This window comes from Nanorana parkeri, unplaced genomic scaffold (assembly GCF_000935625.1).
Source record: "Nanorana parkeri isolate BGI_ZX_2015 unplaced genomic scaffold, ASM93562v1 scaffold461, whole genome shotgun sequence".
NCBI lineage: Eukaryota > Metazoa > Chordata > Amphibia > Anura > Dicroglossidae > Nanorana > Nanorana parkeri.
The window spans coordinates 890,849-910,779 of record NW_017306729.1 but is presented as its reverse complement, the minus strand read 5'-3'; the positions used below and the strand labels follow the sequence as shown (position 1 = coordinate 910,779).

The 19,931-nt window shown below is 42.7% G+C and overlaps 1 protein-coding gene across 1 annotated transcript in view; it reads left to right on the top strand.

The window, feature by feature from the left end:
• Positions 1 to 5,325: 5,325 nt before the first annotated feature.
• Positions 5,326 to 19,931, top strand: part of GABRA1 (gamma-aminobutyric acid type A receptor alpha1 subunit) — a 142,024-nt gene continuing 127,418 nt past the window's right edge. Inside the window, exons 1-2 of the mRNA XM_018560516.1 lie at positions 5,326 to 5,578; positions 7,248 to 7,336. Of these exons, the coding sequence (XP_018416018.1) occupies positions 7,263 to 7,336 (74 nt within the window). The 5' untranslated portion in view covers positions 5,326 to 5,578; positions 7,248 to 7,262. The remainder of the gene's footprint in view (positions 5,579 to 7,247; positions 7,337 to 19,931) is intronic.

The following is a 19,931-nucleotide window of genomic DNA, read 5'->3' as shown; positions in this document are numbered from 1 at the left end:
TCAGCTGATCACTCCAGTGTTGGTAAATAACTGGGGACACAGTATTATGTGTCCCTAGTTATGAATGAACAGGATGTGATTTACATCACTTCCTGTTCATTCATGAGTTTCTCAATGGGGAGAAGCACTCTGTACAGAGGCTCCTCCCCATTCAGAAACTGGATGATAGTAAAATATTTTCTGAATGAATGGGAAGACTCTGTGCATTCCATTCATTTAGAACAGGGGCTGCAAAAAAGAGATTGTGTCCTCAATTTTTTTTTCCATTTTAAAAGGGAAATATCAGGGGGCTGTTTAGACCCCTAATAATTCCCCGAAGCCCCCCCCAAGAGTAAAAAAAAAAATTTTTTTTAAAAAAAAAAAAAGAAGAAATAATACTATAAAAAAAATAGTGAAAAATAAAAACAATTCTGGAGGCAGGGTGCTGGGTGACATCACACGTCTGTGGGGGGGAGAGCACGTTTTTTTTTGCCTCGGGCGCAAAAGGAGCTGGCTACAGCTATGCTCCCGCGGCTGTCGGCTGAATGTGTCAGATGCCACAGATGGAAAGGGACGGGACACCACTCCCCATGTGCAACGTCGGCCACACGAGCACCACCGGAGGACAGGACGCCCTGGAATGTAAGCCGGCCGACTCCCTGAGTTCAGGGGCGGGAGGGGGTGTGGGGTTGTATTGAAGTCAATGGCACCGCAGCCATGCCCCCTGCCCACAGTGCGATCGCCCGCGCCCAGAACGCAGGCACATTAGTGCCTGCATTCCGATCCAGCGCAATCTGCAAAAATAGTGCGTGCAGCATTTTTGCGGATCACACTGAACTGGACTTTTTACATTTTTGGAAAATTACAGCAGCTTCTGGTTAAGTTGAAAAGGTAAATTTACAAAATGGCTTGTTTAGTAATTTCATATGTGAGTTTTCCTTTAAAGTGGAACTCCAGGATTTTGAAAAGTTAACTCTTGGGTCAGGGCTACCCCTGCACTGCATGGGTTAACGGCTCATTTTTCTCAAGGGGCTTAAATAAAGAAAATATACTTACCTGATCCTGCCTGGTTGCTAGACCGTTCCCCGCAGCCACTTCTTCCCCCCCATAGACCAAAACGAGCAGTTAATTTCACAAAGTGCTAGAGCTCTTCTTTAAAAATTACTTTTCTGATATTTGATACTTCTCTCGGAAAGTTCAATTATAAGGATTAAAAAAACATACAAAGAGAAAAGGGATGGACAGCACAGAAAAAAAAATAAGATAGTGTGAAAAAATAAACAAAACCCATTTAACAGGGACCTTCACACTCTCTCCCGACTTAAAGAAGGGCAAAAGTGTTCTTAACCCTTGCAGTGGCGCGAGGGTTAGGTGCTCGTTTTTGGCAAGGTGCTAAAAAAAAAAGGACATTATACTCACCGATACTGCCTAGCCTGCTGTCTGCTTCTCCTGTCTCCTCCTACGCTGCAGCATTGGAATGTTCCTTACCATCCTCACGTCTATTCACTGTGTATAGATTCATGATGTAATGATTCATGAGACCTTAGACCGCTGCCGTGGAGGGGAAGAGAGGCTCCAGGGACTGGTTTAAAAGCAAGCCATCTCTGAGGCTCAGGTCAGTTCGGGGGTAGACCCAATGCAAGGTTAAGAGAAATTATGCCCAGAGTTCTGCTTTAATCTCCTTGGTTCCTTCCCCCAACCCAGTCTGAAAAGCCTTTTAGGGTGGGGGGATTGCCTACATGTTTTATTTTAACCCCATCCCCACGGCAATTTTAGCCTAGGCAAGAATGTCCCTTCTCCTGCAGCCCCTGGGATATCTACATACATAACTCAGAAGGGGGAGCCAGAGGCAGGTCGTTGGGGACTAGCTACCTAAACCTGGAAGAGACAGCAAGCTTCCAATGACTGAATGGAGGAAGATGGTGGTGTGAGACATAGCCTGGTGTCAGCAGAGCAACAGATCCCAGCAGGACAATGCTCCATTTGCTTGTCAGCAATTCTAGCAGTGTATGGCCAGCAATTCTAGCAGTGTATGGCCAGCAACTCTAGCTGTGTATGGCCAGCAATTCATGCCTTGTATGGCCAGCAATTCTAGCAGTGTATGGCCAGCAAACTTAGCAGTGTATGGCCAGCAAACTTAGCAGTGTATGGCCAGCAAACCTACCAGTGTATGGCTAGCAAACCTAGCAGTGTATGGCCAGCAAACCTAGCAGTGTATGGCCAGCAAACCTAGCAATGTATGGCCAGCAAACCTATCAGTGTATGACCAGCAAACCTAGCAGTGTATGGCCAGCCAATCTATCAGGGTATGGCCAGCAACTCTAGCAGTGTATGGTCAGCATTTCTAGCAGTGTATGGCCAGGAATTTTGGCAGTGTGTGGCCAGCAACTCTAAAAGAGTATGGCCAGCAATTCTATTAGTGTATGGTCAGAATTTCTAGCAGCGTATGGCCAGCAATCCTGTCAGTGTATTGCCAGCAGCTCTAGAAGTGTATGGCCATCAATTGTAGCAGTGTATGGCCAGCATTTCTAGCAGTGTACGGCCAGCAATTGTAGCAGTGTATGGCCAGCAGTTGTAGAAGTGTATACCCAGCAATTCTAGCAGTATATGGCAGACAATTCTAGCTGTGTATGACCACCAATTCATGCAGTGTATGGCCAGCAGTTCTAGCTGTGTATGGCCAGCAATTCCAGCAGTGTATACCAGCAATTCTAGCAGTATATGACAGGCCATTCTAGCAGTGTATGGCCAACAATTAAAGCTGTGTATGGCCAGCAAATCTATCAGTGTATGGCTAGCAAATCTATCAGTGTATGTCCAGCAATTCCAGCAGTGTATGGCCAGAAATGCCAGCAGTGTATGGCCAGAAATTCCAGCAGTGTATGACCAGCAATTATAGAATTGTATGGACAGCAATTCTAGCAGTGTGAGGCAAGCAACTCTAGCATTGTATGGCCAGTGATTTTAGCAGTGCATGGCCAGCAAACCTAGCAGTGTATGGCCAGCAAACCTAGCAATGTATGGCCAGCAAACCTATCAGTGTATGACCAGCAAACCTAGCAGTGTATGGCCAGCCAATCTATCAGGGTATGGCCAGCAACTCTAGCAGTGTATGGTCAGCATTTCTAGCAGTGTATGGCCAGGAATTTTGGCAGTGTGTGGCCAGCAACTCTAAAAGAGTATGGCCAGCAATTCTATTAGTGTATGGTCAGAATTTCTAGCAGCGTATGGCCAGCAATCCTGTCAGTGTATTGCCAGCAGCTCTAGAAGTGTATGGCCATCAATTGTAGCAGTGTATGGCCAGCATTTCTAGCAGTGTACGGCCAGCAATTGTAGCAGTGTATGGCCAGCAGTTGTAGAAGTGTATACCCAGCAATTCTAGCAGTATATGGCAGACAATTCTAGCTGTGTATGACCACCAATTCATGCAGTGTATGGCCAGCAGTTCTAGCTGTGTATGGCCAGCAATTCCAGCAGTGTATACCAGCAATTCTAGCAGTATATGACAGGCCATTCTAGCAGTGTATGGCCAACAATTAAAGCTGTGTATGGCCAGCAAATCTATCAGTGTATGGCTAGCAAATCTATCAGTGTATGTCCAGCAATTCCAGCAGTGTATGGCCAGAAATGCCAGCAGTGTATGGCCAGAAATTCCAGCAGTGTATGACCAGCAATTATAGAATTGTATGGACAGCAATTCTAGCAGTGTGAGGCAAGCAACTCTAGCATTGTATGGCCAGTGATTTTAGCAGTGCATGGCCAGCAAACCTAGCAGTGTATGGCCAGCAAACCTAGCAGTGTATGGCCAGCAAACCTAGCAATGTATGGCCAGCAAACCTAGCAGTGTATGACCAGCAAAGCTAGCAGTGTATGGCCAGCCAATCTATCAGGGTATGGCCAGCAACTCTAGCAGTGTATGGTCAGCATTTCTAGCAGTGTATGGCCAGGAATTTTGGCAGTGTGTGGCCAGCAACTCTAAAAGAGTATGGCCAGCAATTCTATTAGTGTATGGTCAGAATTTCTAGCAGCGTATGGCCAGCAATCCTGTCAGTGTATTGCCAGCAGCTCTAGAATTGTATGGCCATCAATTGTAGCAGTGTATGGCCAGCATTTCTAGCAGTGTACGGCCAGCAATTGTAGCAGTGTATGGCCAGCAGTTGTAGAAGTGTATACCCAGCAATTCTAGCAGTATATGGCAGACAATTCTAGCTGTGAATGACCACCAATTCATGCAGTGTATGGCCAGCAGTTCTAGCTGTGTATGGCCAGCAATTCCAGCAGTGTATACCAGCAATTCTAGCAGTATATGACAGGCCATTCTAGCAGTGTATGGCCAACAATTCCAGCTGTGTATGGCCAGCAAATCTATCAGTGTATGGCTAGCAAATCTATCAGTGTATGGCCAGCAATTCCATCAGTGTATGGCCAGCAAATCTATCAGTGTATGGCCAGCAATTCCAGCAGTGTATGGCTAGCAATTACAGCAGTGTATGGCCAGCAATTCCAGCAGTGTATGGCCAGCAATTCCAGCAGTGTATGACCAGCAATTCCAGCAGTGTATGACCAGCAAATCTAGCAGTGTATGACCAGCAATTCCAGCAGTGTATGACCAGCAAATCTAGCAGTGTATGGCCAGCAATTCCATCAGTGTATGGCCAGCAATTCTATCAGTGTATGGCCAGCAATTCTAGCAGTGTATGGACAGCAATTCTAGCAGTGTATGGACAGCAATTCTAGCAGTGTATGGATGTATGGCCAGCAATTCCATCAGTGCATGGCCAGCAATTCAAGCAGTGTATGGACAGCAATTCTAGCAGTGTATGGATGTATGGACAGCAATTCTACCACTGTATGGCCAGCTTATCTGTCTTTCACTGGGTTTCCATGTACTTTGAAACATGCATATAGCCACTTGAACATCCAACAGTTCCAAAAACCATGTCCATTGTGCTGAAAGCTCATTTCGTCCGCTGTGCGGCACCAAGCCAACAGTTCATGAAAAAGAAATGACTTTCGTCAAAGAACAGATGAAAGGGTCAAATGCCCCAGTCCTGAAATAAGTCCCCCCGCCAACAAAGCACGCAGCGCCCTGTCAAAACATTTGATCCCGCAGACCAGAGCAAGGGATTAAAGAGCAACATCGGCACAAGTTCAATCGAGCTGCCTATAAACATGGGCGTATCGGTCTATAGATGAGAGATCGGTACCACCTTCCATTCTGTAATAAAATCTCCCTGGCATGAAGGCACAGCTTATTTCACATCCGGTTTACCCGGGACTGTCTTGAAATAAAAAACAAAGAGAATAAAAAAAAAAAAAAGCATTGTTGTGGCCGTGATCTCCAAACTAGGAAGGAATTTGGGGGGGTTGATTCTCAAGGAGGGAGCTAGCGATGCGCTTGTGATTGCTTCTGCTGCTGCTGGATGAGTGAGAGGCAGGGCCGTGCAGAACTCCCAGCCTCAGCCACTCTCTGCTTCTCCCTGGCTCTCTCCAAGTCACTTTCACGAGACTGGATTTTACAAGCGACCACCTCTCTTTCTCCCACTCCGATTTTTTTTTTCTTCTTCTTCCTCTCCCTCTTTGTGAGCATCAATCCTAGGTAAGGGCTCTGCTCCGTTCCCTGCGTGTCACCACTTAGCAGCCTTATATTTCCCGATGTGCATTTTGTCCATTTTTTTCCCCCTTCTCTAACATGCAACACTGAAGAGCTGTGACCATTTTCTCTCTCACTTTGGAAATCCGCAGCGATCGATGGCAGGTTGAGAAGATCAGTTGTGTTTGGTTTTTAGGGACAGGTCTGCAGGACTTAAAGGGTGGAGAACACAAAAACAGAGCGAGCTTCTCATAGGGAAGTTAATGTGGCTTTTTCTTGCTCATCTACAAGTCGAAATGACTTGAGTCGACTGCGTTTTTTTTTTTTGTGTCTGTAATTCTTCTCAGAGACAGAGAATCTGTTTTATACTGGCGATCACACAAAAAAAATTACAAAGAATCATACAGTAGTAGTAGTATTATTGAAGCATTGGAAGGATAATGAGATTTAAGGTAAGCTTTGTGATGGCTGAAATGGTGGCATTTAATTTCTAAGAATGACAAGATTCCAGGAAGACAGGGATAGTTTAGCAAGGCGGCTGATGTGTGTATTTCAGTGCATGCTACAAGGAGATAGTCAGATTGTGCATGCCTTGATTTTCCTATGTGCATCATTCATCAACATCTTGCTGCGTTATATGATTAAACCTCAAATGCATGTTGATCACCAAGAACCTTCAGCATGTGCTATCACAATGGAGGCTGCATGTGTTCAAACCCATTTTTATTCCACCCGTCTGTTTTAGTCCAGTGTTTACATGAGAGCGATGCATTTAACTGTGTTTCTATTGATTTCAATGGCACTAGGGATGTGGGGAATAACTGTATGTGTGCTTGTTTATTTCTGATAAAGCAAACAGGCAAAAGCATACTACTAACACCCTTCAAACGACGGTTTAAAGTGTCATGAATGGGGGACTTGGTTCTAGCTGCTGTGCTCAAGGCTAGAGAGACTCTTTGCCAGCAGAACTTTCAAAATAGATCACAATGGCAGTGGTTTAAGTATATCTGGAAACTAGTGCTGGTGAAGTTTGTGTTTGGAAAGGATAGAGATGAATAGCAACATAAGAAACATAAAGATTACACAAATAGAAGATCTACTGCAGGCTTATGGTATCATTCAGGGCAGTGTGTGTGTTTGTTGTTTTTAATTCTACCGATACATTATTTTTAATCTTAGGGAGGTTGTGTGTCAGAGCATGAAACTCTCATGTAACAGATGGGATATTAAAATAATGAGATTAAACAGCAGCCCTGAGAATCACATTGAATCTAACATGAGAGGTCTGCTGTTTGAAAAGCTTCAACTAACAACCATGGAAAGGCATTCCTAAAACCGCATTGAGGCAAAGTTCTTCTATGATGTCTTTCAACAATATAGATGGCTGACTCATTTCATCAACATACATAGCTGAGTTTGTTCAGAAAAGCTGACACGTTATTTTTCTTTTTTTTGACTGTCAATGTTATGAACAATACCTACGTGGGTATGTTTATATTCATATTGCATACAAGGGCTGTAGCCTTGCAGCAACTTAAAACTGTAGAGCTAGTAATTCTGGTCAACAAAACCTATTTTGTATAATTTTACATTTCATTGTATAGTCAACACAGGAGAATGGAAAAACTTTATTCAATCAAGTTTGTCTTCTAACTCTGCTTCTGTTATTCCCTAGACTCAAGGAATTGCAATGAGGAGGAAAACCATCTTGTTTGATTGTCTTTGGGCCTGGACAGTTATTTTAAACACATTAACAGAAATAAGGTGAGTAGAATTTACAAACATGACATATTGCCTGTTATGAGCTTCCTGCGTAGGAATGTACGTGCATGTTCCTGACTTGCCTATGTACCAGTAACATGGTGACCCTTTTCCATTGAAAGATCAACTTAATGAACCAGTTTGCTTCTTAACCCATTATTTTTTCTCTCCATGGTGACCTGTCCTGAACTTAAATGCATTATGTATGTGAATAATGAAGTGCATGTGGATTGGAGGTCTAATAACACAAATTAATGTCTTGGAAACTGATATCAAGCCAGGCCACATTACTAGACCATAGATATTAACATTCTACCAATTATATTCATACAAAAATGTTCATAATTATTATTGTTTTATGAAAATATTCCTAGATGTAAAGTTGACCTAAATAAATGCAGTGTCAGCCAGAAATTTTAACATGGAATTAAAATGGAGTGTAGGGAATGTAGGGTATAGGGAAACTGTGGCCTATAGGCAGTGTGGTGGGGATGGTGGGGGTACAGGCTCCAGAGTGCCCCCTCTGCTGTTTGTGCTTATTAAAAAATCATTTTGGGTGTGAAATTAAACTTTTTTAGGTATAAGTGTGCAAAAGTACTGCTATGTAATGCTGTAACATTAAGGGTCAGTGGTTGTTCAATAAGTGAGGGGCCTGCAAATTATCAAGGTGTCAGTGATAGCAATGTGACGACAATGTGACAAACAATGAGTTTGAATTTAATTTGTTCACTCCTCCAGGCAAAAAAATCACGAGCATTATCACTGCCAGAGGGCCTGGAGCATATATTATTTAGGAGATGTTTGCCTGTCAGTACAAAAAAAACAGGGTTTTTAAAATGTGTACAACTTATAGCAACAGGAATAAAATAAATACACATAAATAATTTACAGAATAGCTTTTATTTGCTTCTGCTGGATCTTTATGACAAAGATGGCCTCATCTGATCACAGTGCAAAAGGCAACATTTGCTGTTTCCCAATAAGCCAGCTTTTAGCAGATTACTGTACTGAACTAACGAAAGCCGACTTTTCATTGGTTGCTGTAAGTTACTGTATAGTACAACATTATTGTTTGTACCATATTAATATAGGACACTTCCAAACTTTAGCTTATGTTAAAGGACATTACTACTGCTGGTAGGATATTAGAGTAATTATTATGATATTATGTAATTCATTTAAATATTATTTTTACTTTTTTTTCTTATTTTTTTTATAATGATTTGCCTTTGCTGTCATGTTAGTTTGGAGCTAGTTATTTTTTTTAAATTTGAAACTAGTTATGCATATATGAATGCATTCTGCGCTGGTCTATCTATCTATCTATCTATCTATCTATCTATCTATCTATCTATCTATCTATCTATATCTATATATCTTACACAGCCACATGACTTTAGATGATCAGCCAGTGTTAAACATTTCTGTCTAAGCCTTATGGAAAGCAAAAAACACACGCCAATATGATGATGACCTGTAGATGGAGTCAGTGCACAGTGTTTTAGGGTGAGGATACAGTATACTGTTTATACACATTTTCATTAAACAGTGAATATGGTAGACAAATAACATGAGTCTTCAACAATAATAACAAAGCATCTGGACTTATACCTTTACTAAACTGGCTGTTTTACTCCAAAGTAAAAGTTGATTGCCCAGTATGGGTTACTGCAGTTTGCAGGTCATATTTTTACCTTTAAATTTTAAGCTCTGTCACTATGTCATCAGTCATAAGTAAGTCAGAATCATTTGTGTTGTCAAAATAACTTAACACTTGACAAGGCTGTCTAAAATATATACAATATAAATATTTTGCAGCCAAGAAAAGGCATATCTTCTGTATCTTAACAATTCATGAAAGAAGAATATTAACTGTGGAACAATTCAATTTGTCTCTAAATAAATTCATCGCTATTTGATCAGGGAATACAGCTTAAATTCTGAAGCCAAGAACCCTATTAAGGATATAATTATTGCTTATCACAAGTTTTCAGCTCATGTTGTTTCTCATCCATCATTTTCTATCTGTGAGTGCTTTCCCTGCCCATGCAGGCTGCATCTTCTATTCATTCAGACCACAGCTACTAAGGTGTTTTTGTAACTGACATTCACCTTAATCTTGATGCCCTTCTGGTCTCCTTGGGAATTGTGTGCACATCAGTTTGCAGCCAGACAATAAGTGTTTATAAAGGGCTACTTCGGTAGAATAATTGTAATCCAGAAACCCATAAAAGATAAAAACACAGGGCACAGAAACATTCATAAAGCATATCTAGTAAAGAGCAATGGGGTTGTACAAGCTTACAAAGTTTTTTTTTTTGTGTTACCTGGATTGTTATATTGTAATAACAAGCAGATACAATAGCCATATAACAGGCAACAGATTGTAATTTATTTTTCTGAACATATAGGTCTTGTTTACAGCATAACACATATGTTAATGCATGTTGCATTAACATGCAGTTTAGATTTGTCACATTTGTAAGACTCTATTTCATATGACTCGAATGGCAAAATGCAAGTCAATGCATTGAAAAATGCAGCTGGCAGGACTATCTTCCAGTGCACTGCAATGAAAAGTGTTGGTGTCAATAGGTTTTACTAGAAACTTGTTTATCATCGTTATCTGAGGTGAATGGGCCCTTTTATCAGACATACAAATAACATACCCCAGAGAGTATATAGAGTACAGGCAGAGCTGCATTTACCATAATGGCTCTCATGCTAGGGCAGCAGGCAGTATCAAGCCTCAAAATGTATAAACTGCAAAAAAGTTTTCCATCATATTGTTTTCTTCTTCTACCAACCTCTGAACATGTAAGGCTAAATTCAGTTTTAAAAAAAGTAGGGTATAAGGACCACAGGAGATATAGAGATGAGCTGTTAGATTCATTAGTTTAAGAAAAAACAAACAAACCTCTCCTTTCTCTTGTTTGCTGATTTGGAAAGTTCTACAAAACACAGCATGTTGCTTCCAACAGCACATTCTAGTAAAGCTTTTGCTAAAATAATCACATGGCAAAACAGGCAGAGTTTGTGTGAAAGGACCTCATACTTAGGTGTGCATTTGGCATCATAATGTCAAAATATGGCTCTGGATACAGGATGTGCATTACAGCTTCACAGGGCACCATTTGTGGGGTGGAGATTTTCAGTTGATACTGCTTCCTGCTTACCATTTTCGTTTTGGTGGAGATATTCAGTCGCTCCTTCTTCTTCTTTTACTTTTTTTTAGGGGGTGGAGATATTCAGTTGATCCTACCCTTCTTTGCCCAGATAGGAACCGCTCCTCTAATATGAAATTGTCACCACAGTAAAAGTGGGTTTTTAATTTGAAACTGACCACTGTAAAGAAAAAATTAAGCCAGAGATGCTAAGCTTGGTAATATGGAGCTGGAACAGTAATGACTGAACACAGCATGGGGTGAGCGGGGCATTTACAACATAAGGCTTAATCAGGCAGATACTTTTCTTCACTGCGAGTGCCCAGCCAGATTTGGAAATCAGCTGCAAACAGAGGCCTATGTACATACTATACCGCTGCACTGGGGACTCTGAAACTTAGGGATCTCAATCCCATTGCCACATAGAACTGAAAGCTGTTCACTTTTAAAGCTTGCCATATGCCTATAGATTATCTGCAGATTCTCTATGGTCAGATGGAAAAAGTGCAACAGATTCCTCCATCTACGCTGAACTGTGTAGGAATCTCCCACTGGGCCAAGCTTCAGTATATTGCTAGTTGGCCCTGCTGGCTGTGAAAATACCTGAACAATCTGATTGGATGCAGGCATTGTTTAGGCATTTTGAGAGCCAGCGGGGCCGAGTAGCAAGATACTAAAGCTTGGCCCAGTGGGAGATTCCACCACCCGCACAGTTTAAAGGTGAACTATGAGGTAAGTGTTTTCCCCATAGTTCTCCAAAGCTCAGTATATAGCGAGCTACAGCTCGCGGTATACTGAGACCGCCGTATTACTGTCGAGATCCACCTAGCTGCGTGAGTGACAGCTGGCTCCGCCTATCTAGAGGCAGAGCCAGCTGTACCCGCCCCCTCTCCCATCTGTTCCGCCAGTCAGCGCTGGAGGATCGGAGCGGGAGGGGGGAATCCCTGCAGGGAGCCTTGAGTGACAGTCATGGCTCTCTGCAGGGACATGATAGAGAAGTGAGCAAGCAACGGTATGTGTTTGTTCACTTCCCGATCTATTGAGCCAACGTGTGACAGTTTCATTGACACACGTTGTCTCGATCTATGAGGTTGAATGAAAATCACTCACCTCATAGTTCTCCTTTAAGGTAGATGGAGGAATCTGACCATAGGAAATCTGACCATCTGACCATAGGAAATCTTCAGATAATATATATGTGTATGGCCAGCTTTAGATAGGTTAGACGGGAGAGTCATTTTTATTATACTCTAAGTGTACTCCTGGTTTGCAATATCTCAGTGGGGTCAGGAAGCAGTGACCATGTCCTTCATGCTCGCCTAATTGGCACTGAGACATGTGGAATGCTTCTCTTATTTCCTCTTGGCATGATTTGGACTGGAATTTGAGTAGCTTGATGACTCAACTTCTATATTTTGAATTTAGGGTATATCTGTGCATTGTTTGTGGTTAAGCAGTGAATAAATGGGTGCACCAATATTGATCTTGAACAGAAGCTTTTGGTAAATATGTCCATTACTGACCCCAAAGTATCCATAGCCAAGAAATATTTTCTTTAAAAATCAGTAACATTATTTCTATTTTAAAATAAAAGAAATCAGAGTAGAAATGTAGGCCCAATTAAATGCACTGATTATTAATCATTAAAGCCTGATCCATCAACAATAGCTCATGTGATCATAAATAGATCTGTATTTGTATGGATTTATTCATCAATATTTAGCTAGTCTTTGCCTTTGAAATAAGGTAGAATGATAAGTCCCACAGCAGTAAGGCTAGGCTGATTCTGGCCAGAACGCACTGCATCGCATTGAGGCCGGCTCACTTTTTTGTGGGGCAGGAGGGGGCGTGGCGGGCCATTGAAGTGAATGGCACCGTAGCCACGCCCTCCGGACCTCAATGTGATCGGCCGCATGGGATCATTGTGCCTGCGGTCCGGTGCGATCAAAATAGGCTTGTAGGGCTGACTTCAGCTACTGTAGAATGGCTGAAATCATCCATATAGCGGCTTGCTTTGGCAGTCTTCGGTTTGGCCGAACATGCTCAGCATGTTCGGCTGAGCCGAAGTGCAGAAGGAGTTCGACTCAGCCGATCCAACATCTGGATCGGCTAAGCCGAACCTCCGGCAGTCTTCTCGCTGCCGTTTGGCCTATTCTCGCAGTGAGTGAATAGCCGAATACCGCCGAATGCCTACGTGGTACCGAGCAGAATAGTAAAACAGTGAAAAAAGTAGAGGGGAAAAAGTGGCAAAAAAATGTTTAAAAAGTTAATTTAATGATACATCTTAAGAAATAAATAAAGATTAAAAAAAAAAAAGATAATTGAATATAATGTATAGTGAATAGCCCATACAGCAGACCTTCGGTCCAGGCGGCCGAAGAATCAGCCGGAACTAGGGCTGATCCTTCAGCTAGCTCTGTGAATAACACTCTAAATAATTTGACCTTTTTCATAATTTATCAATGAATATTATACGGTGGGTGTAAAAGTATGTTTTGGCTTAACAGTTTTAGTGAAAGGATTGCCTTGAGAGACAAAATGCTCAAGAGAAGGAATCCCATTAATTTCTATGGCCTCTGTTCACACCTGAGCATTTTGTTGCAAGCGGAAAAATGCCTGTTGCTGGAAAAAGTACTACTAGGAGCTACTTTTTGCCAGATTACAGCACATTTTGTCCTATAGACTACAATGGAAAATGTCTGTAATTGTGCGACACAAGTGTTTTTGCACATTTTGTCACGCACAAATGCACCCTCCTCTCAAATCGCATGTAAAAATGCACAACAAGATGCGCAAATAAACACGTGCAAACGCGGTCACCTAGGTGTGAGTTGAGTCGAATGGATGGTTACCGGCTTCATCCATTATATTAAAGTCACTAACCCACATAAACCTGTGTTTGTGCATTAAGCAAAATAACCATCTGTTCTTCACTTTATTTTTACATTGTTTATTGTTATATCTAGATAAATCCTTTCTTAAAAACTGTGACCTGCTAATGCTCTCTATCTTAATAAAGTTTGAAGCTTTGCTAAAGACAGGGAGTCCACTCATATTACCTTAATGTAAATCTTCAGTGCAATCCACAGTGGCCAGATTTCGCAGTCTTGCATTTTGAGACCTGAAGAGTACAGGTTCTTAACAGCAGTAAATGAGCATTTGGGGCCCCGGGCAATAAGAGGGTAAGGGGCCCCCTTGTGCTCCACCCACATACAAGCATATACATTCATTTAAAAAAACAACTACTTATCCAAGGACACATAGGGGACCCTAAAAACCACAGCGGGGAGGGGAGCAGGCTGCTACAAGTGATTTGGGTCATAGTAATAGAACTAGGGCTTTTTTCCTGGCGGTACGCATCGGTACTCAGTACCGGCGCATACCGGTAGCTCTTTAATTTTGAATTTTTTTAAAAAAATATAGAATTGCAAAAAATTTTTTTTTTAAAAGGCGCCCTTGCGGCATGATGACGCTTGTCTGTTCACCTGTCTGTACACTTGCCATATAGACAATGCGCAAGTGTCTGCGCAGGGTGATGATGCTTCTCTTCTGGAGCCGTTTACTACCAAAAAGATGGCCGCCCCCACAGTAACAGGAAAATTGTATTTCATACTTACCGTAATTTTCCTTTCCTGTCCAGCTCCATGGCAGTTACATGAGTTACAATCCTGATTAGGGGAGGAAGGAGGGATTAACCCATTCGTGTGCTGCCATAGAGCTGACAGGAAAAACCTAATTGCCGCTGGCCAACTTGTGCCTACTCAATGCGTCCCCGCTACCATAACCAAAATGGCTGCTGGCATTGAGGTTTATTGTCGGTGGGCATCTTGGTTGTGGCAGCGGGGATGCACTGCGGCCCTGCCCACAACTAAGATGACCGCTGCATGCTTTTTGAGGGCAAAAAGGTGCCAAGAAAAAAACACACTGAGTAGAACAATGCCATATGGTTTCTGTGTCACAACTGCGAGCACACCAAATATTACTTTACCTGGATTATGCTTTAAATTTGGCATTGAAACAGTACAGAATTTTCTATTGCAACTATAGAGGATAGTTTACATGGAATGCTGAAGGCAGTGGCGTCACAAGGGGGTGTGGCCCGTACCCGGGTGACACCATTGGAGGGGTGACACCAAAATGACTGACAGTAATTTTGGTGCCACCCCCCTCTGAAAAGTCGGACCGAAAGCAGTATCAGGAGAGTGGAGGGGACCCGGCGGCATACCTTATCCCGCCGGGTCTCTCTGCCGGCGTCCAGCACCAAGATGGCCGTCTTGGCGGGATGACACCCGGTAACCGCTCCGGGTGTCACCCAGCCTCGGACGCCCCTGGCTGAAGGATCTGCTATTCTAGAGTAGTGATCTTTATACACCAAAAAATGACATAATTCCTTGCACTGCCTACTATGACATTTCCATCCTCCAAGGAATGCTCTGTGATTGTGCACATGTTTTTCCAGAAAAGCAGCAATGGTTTACTGTGTCTTTCTTGTCTGCGGAACTTTGTGGGTAACAGATTGTTTCCTTACCGTGACCTCTGGATTTCAAAGGCACCCCACTGGACAGGTCCCACTCTGTATTTGGTCATTACAGCTGAAGAATGGGGTGGCTGAAGCAGAGTTGAAGGGGTTAAGACAACCTCTGCTACCTCTGAGGGGGGGTGGACAGGGACCCAGCTCCCTGCTGACGAGGGGGTCCTCTGAGAGCTGCCAGCAGAATTGCCTGACACTCCTTTCCTCGCCACTCAGTTCAGGAGAGAAAAAAAAAAGAAAAAACTTTAACCCTGCTGCTTGCATCAAGAAAATCACCTGGCCAGCACCTGGAGCTGAATGTCCCGGGCGTTGGGATTGCACAGCTCTGGGGCCCCCCTGCTGACTTGATGGGGCCCCCTACTGGCCGTGGGCCCTCGGGCAGTACCCGACTGCCCGAGTGGTCAGTCCGCCCCTGAAGCAGAAGCATTGTGGCAATTTAAATCTTTATCTCAGCAGCTCAGCTAACCCTGATACTCCTTCCCTGTAAACCTAGAGTAGGTGCTCCAGGATGAGGAATTGCCTGAGATAACGACTTTAGGGCTTCTGCAGTGAATGTTGAGGATGCATTGATCCACAGTGGCTGTAGTTGCTGTTGAGATCAGTGCAGTAGCCTCACAAGGAGAATGTGAGGGGGGGTGCACCCCACACTGGGTGACACCATCAGTGGGGGTGACACCAAAATGAGTGACAGTCTTTTTGATGTCACCCCCTCTTAAAATTCGGCACTCAGTCATTTGCCCAAGAGCCAGGCAGCGGCACCACGGAGAGGGGGGATCCCAGCAGCATAGTCAATATCCCGCAAGGTCAATATCCCCTCCTCTCTTTGCTGGCATTCATCACCAAGATGGCCACCGGCAGTGCCATACATCACCGTGCATGCGTGATGACACCCAACATCCGCCGCTGGATCAGTGAGGGCTTTTGTAAAGCTCATTTACTACACATTAAAATATGTAAATACTTTTTATGTATAACTTGACTGTAAAGGTAAAGCTACCTTAAAGAACAATTGAGGAGCCACAGATTTAATACACATCATAGAAAATGTGGCTGCCCATCCAACTTGGGCTTTGGAATTGACAGACCAGTTTTTATCATATTTCGAAATATAAGAATGTGACCACATTTATGTAACTTCCAGGCTGTGCAGGTTACAGTAGTAATTCATATTCATGCACATTCATATAACTATATCCATCTTTCTGAGACCCAAGTGGATTTCAAAATGATATGAATGCATAGACTTCTGCCTCAGAATCTTATATTTGGTACATTTGGCTGGTTACTATAACAGCTTCAATGAATCTTGTAACCCCTCTTCGAATGCCCTTCACCCTTTTTTATAATTAAGCTACATTTAATTTTCATAGTGCAGAGGTGAACAGATTAGTCATAATTAGTAAATACAAATGATTAACTTTCTAATTTGATACTGCTCTACTGTATACTGTGCACTACTGCTCTAGACACAAACTGTTACGTGTCTTTTGGGAAATGTAACCCTGGGGTGCTGCATCAACCACATCTCAACAACATCTTGGTTTTGAGCATGATGCTGATTTCAGTGATCACTGCTGTGGCCACAGTAGAAAGTGGATTGTGACAGATTGGCATTCTGTGATCACTCCCAATTTAGAGTGTCCACTGTCGGGGAATGAAACATTGATGGATTGTGTAGCTTGGTCATGGTAGATTGTTGTGAATGGTGTTTGTAAATAATGTAAAGCCAGTCTGGCCAGATTTGCTTAAAGGAGAACTATGAGATGAGTGATTTCCACTCACCTCATAGTTCTAGCCGTCCTGTGACAATGAGACTGTCACAGGTCGGCTCAGTAGATCGGGAGGTGAGCGAACACATACCGGGTTCGCTCACCTCTCGATCCTGTCACGGCTCTCTGCCGTGACAGGGGGAGGGGCTGGATTCCCCTCTCCCCGCTCAGATCGGCCAGCCAGCTGTCACTCACGCAGCTGGGTGGATCCCGTCGTCTAAGTCGGGATCCGCTCCGGCTGCGGTGTCTCAGTATACCGCGAGCTGTAGCTCGCGGTATACTGAGCTTAGGGTAACGGGAGGATGCTAGTTTCTCTAAGGAGAACTATGGGGGAAAACACTGACCCCATAGTTCTCCTTTAAGTACACCTCTTTTGGATGTTTAAGTTTACCTCTTTTGGAGGAAATTGAATTTGCTCACCATATACAGGGTAAAAAGAATGTCATTCTAATATAAGTTATAGATTGCATTTATCAGTTTTGATAGTGAAATGTTACAACAGAGTGGTGCATAATATCTGAAACACAACATCTATAAAAGGCACTGTTACTTGTCTTTGACTGATATACTCTTAACAAGATCCCAACGAGATATGGCAAATATATTTTGCTTGTGTGCATCTTTTTTTAGAAAAAGAAAGGAAAAATCTGACATTCACTTGTACTGTTACATGGCAATTTCCATTACAGGATTTACTAACTAAACATAATAGGATCCTGGGTGCACTGGTGTTTTCAACCTCTGGCCTAGGGCTAAATGAGCTTTAATGTCAAATAAATAATTGTAAAGGGATTTTTATTCTGTAGCTGGTGAAGGTGTAACATGCCATCCAAGTCACATGATAATGTAATCTATCACTTTTAACATAGCCTGTACAAGAACAATTTTAATGCAGAGAAGAATTTCCTAATAGAGGTAAAGTGATGTATTTCAACCACAATCCCTGTCTGTAATATTTTTTAAAACAATAATTGCTAAAGTTCCAAAGTCACTTAACTAGTTTAACAACTTGAAAATCAATCGCTAACATGCACTGCTTTGTTTAGAAAGATTTTTTCTTCAGTGTGCTTATTTACTCAAGACTCAATTTTTAGAACAGAGGTGAAACATTATCTTTAGAGCATGTTTCACCACAAGACAGGGCCTATGGAGTCACCCTACAGCAGGGGTGACCACAATGTTTTGTGTTAAGATCTACTTTTCAAATGATGAGCTACATGAGATCTACCAACGAAAAAAAACCACTCCCTCGCTCTCTCTCCTGGCTGTCTCTCCTCGCTCTCCTGACTGTCTCTCCTCGCTCTCCTGGCTGTCTCTCCTTGCTCTCCTAGCTGTCTCTCCTTGCTCTCTCTCCTAGCTGTCTCTCCTTGCTCATCCTCCTGGCTGTCTCTCCTCTCTCTCCTGGCTATCTTTCCTCGCTCTCTCTCTCCTGGCTGTCTTTCTTCACTCTCTTGGCTGTCTCTCCTTGCTCTCTCCCCTGGCTGTCTCTCCTCTCTCTCTTTCCTAGCTGTCTCTCCTTGCTCTCTTTCCTGGCTCACCTTGCTGTGTTTTGCAAACAGTGCAGTGCAACAGGCTGTGTAAACTAATATTCTTTGATGTAATACATAGCACTTCAACCACCAGTATCCACCAGAAAGGTGTCAGGGAGCTTGACTCAGGCTAATAGGTAATCATGTGTGCACAGCTAAATAAATATACCAAAATGGAATAAAGGGGCCACCATTCACACCCTTCATGATCTACCAGCATCAGCTTTGAGAGCTACTGGTAGATCACAATCTACCTAATGGTCACCCCTGCCCTACAGGCACCAGTTTTAGGCTTCCAACCAGCCCCACCACTAGTGTCCGATGCAAAAAACTTAATGGTTTTAGCATTATTGCGTCTGTGATATACTGTAGGTTTAGAGCTGAGCTCCAGGCAGATTAAACAGCAATAAATGTAGTTATGTTTTTATTTAAAAAAAAAATATTGTATTTTAAGTACAACTAGTATAAAATACCTACATTGTTTTTCATTTTAGCCCCTTCTAAATCCATTTACAGCAACACCTGACCTGGAAGGGAGGGGGTAATCTAGGGGCCAATCAAATGTTGTGTATTAAAATGTGCTGGCAAGAAACATGTTCACACAAGGAGGGAGCAGAGAGATGACATCATTCTTCTGCTGCTCCTTCACTGTCCAGTCACAAGTTGGGGGCAGGGCAGGGGTTATATGTGCTGCTGTTTAATCCTTTTACTGCCAAGCCCTGCCTAACACTTTTAACAACAGCTGGCAAGACCATTTTTGCAATATTTCTACTTTTTCTTTTTCTTTTTTAACTGCAGCTTTTACGAGCTTGTTTTTTTAGGACCCCCCAAACCATGCATTTTCTGAAAGCACAGGACCAGTAGAATAAAAAGATGGTGCTAATTTTGTAGGTCCCGCAACATACAAAATCTATATGTTCTCTAAATTTACACTAAAATCATTGTGCACAAAAAAACATAATTTACATGTTTCCTACTAAATCAAAAACATAAAACTGTACTGAGTTAATAGATAACAGCCATTTGTAAATTTCAAATTGCGCCTTTTTGCGAAACGGTAAAAAAAGTAGGTACGCAAAATTGTAAATAAGCAACGTATGCAAAAAATCTGTGTTGTGAGAACATCTAATCTGCAGTTCCATTTGTGTGCTGTGTTGGTGTGTGTTGTGATAAGATGATGCAGGCATACATTTAATTGCAACACAGCATATTACAACGCACGGCAATGCGTCACAACACTTTGCCATGCACTCCCATGCAGTTAAATTTATGTTATTTAAAAACGTTAAAAACAAGAGAAAAACAAGCACAGTGTTCTAACAACACACTGCACCACATGCACATTATGTACACTACAATATGGTGGTGCATTATGATTCAGTGAAGTCAGTGGAACTGCAGCCATGCCCAACACTCGCAGTGCAATCGTTCACCTTGCACATCAGTGCCTGCATTCCGGTCCAGTGCGATCTGCAAAAATAGTGCTTGCAGGTGTGAACCGGCCCAGAGTCCTCAGTCTCTTTTTCTGCAGCCTCAGTAGTCAAAGCTCAGGTGCAGTCAATACAGAGGTATCCTGTTGAGTCACAAACTGAGGAGGCATAATAC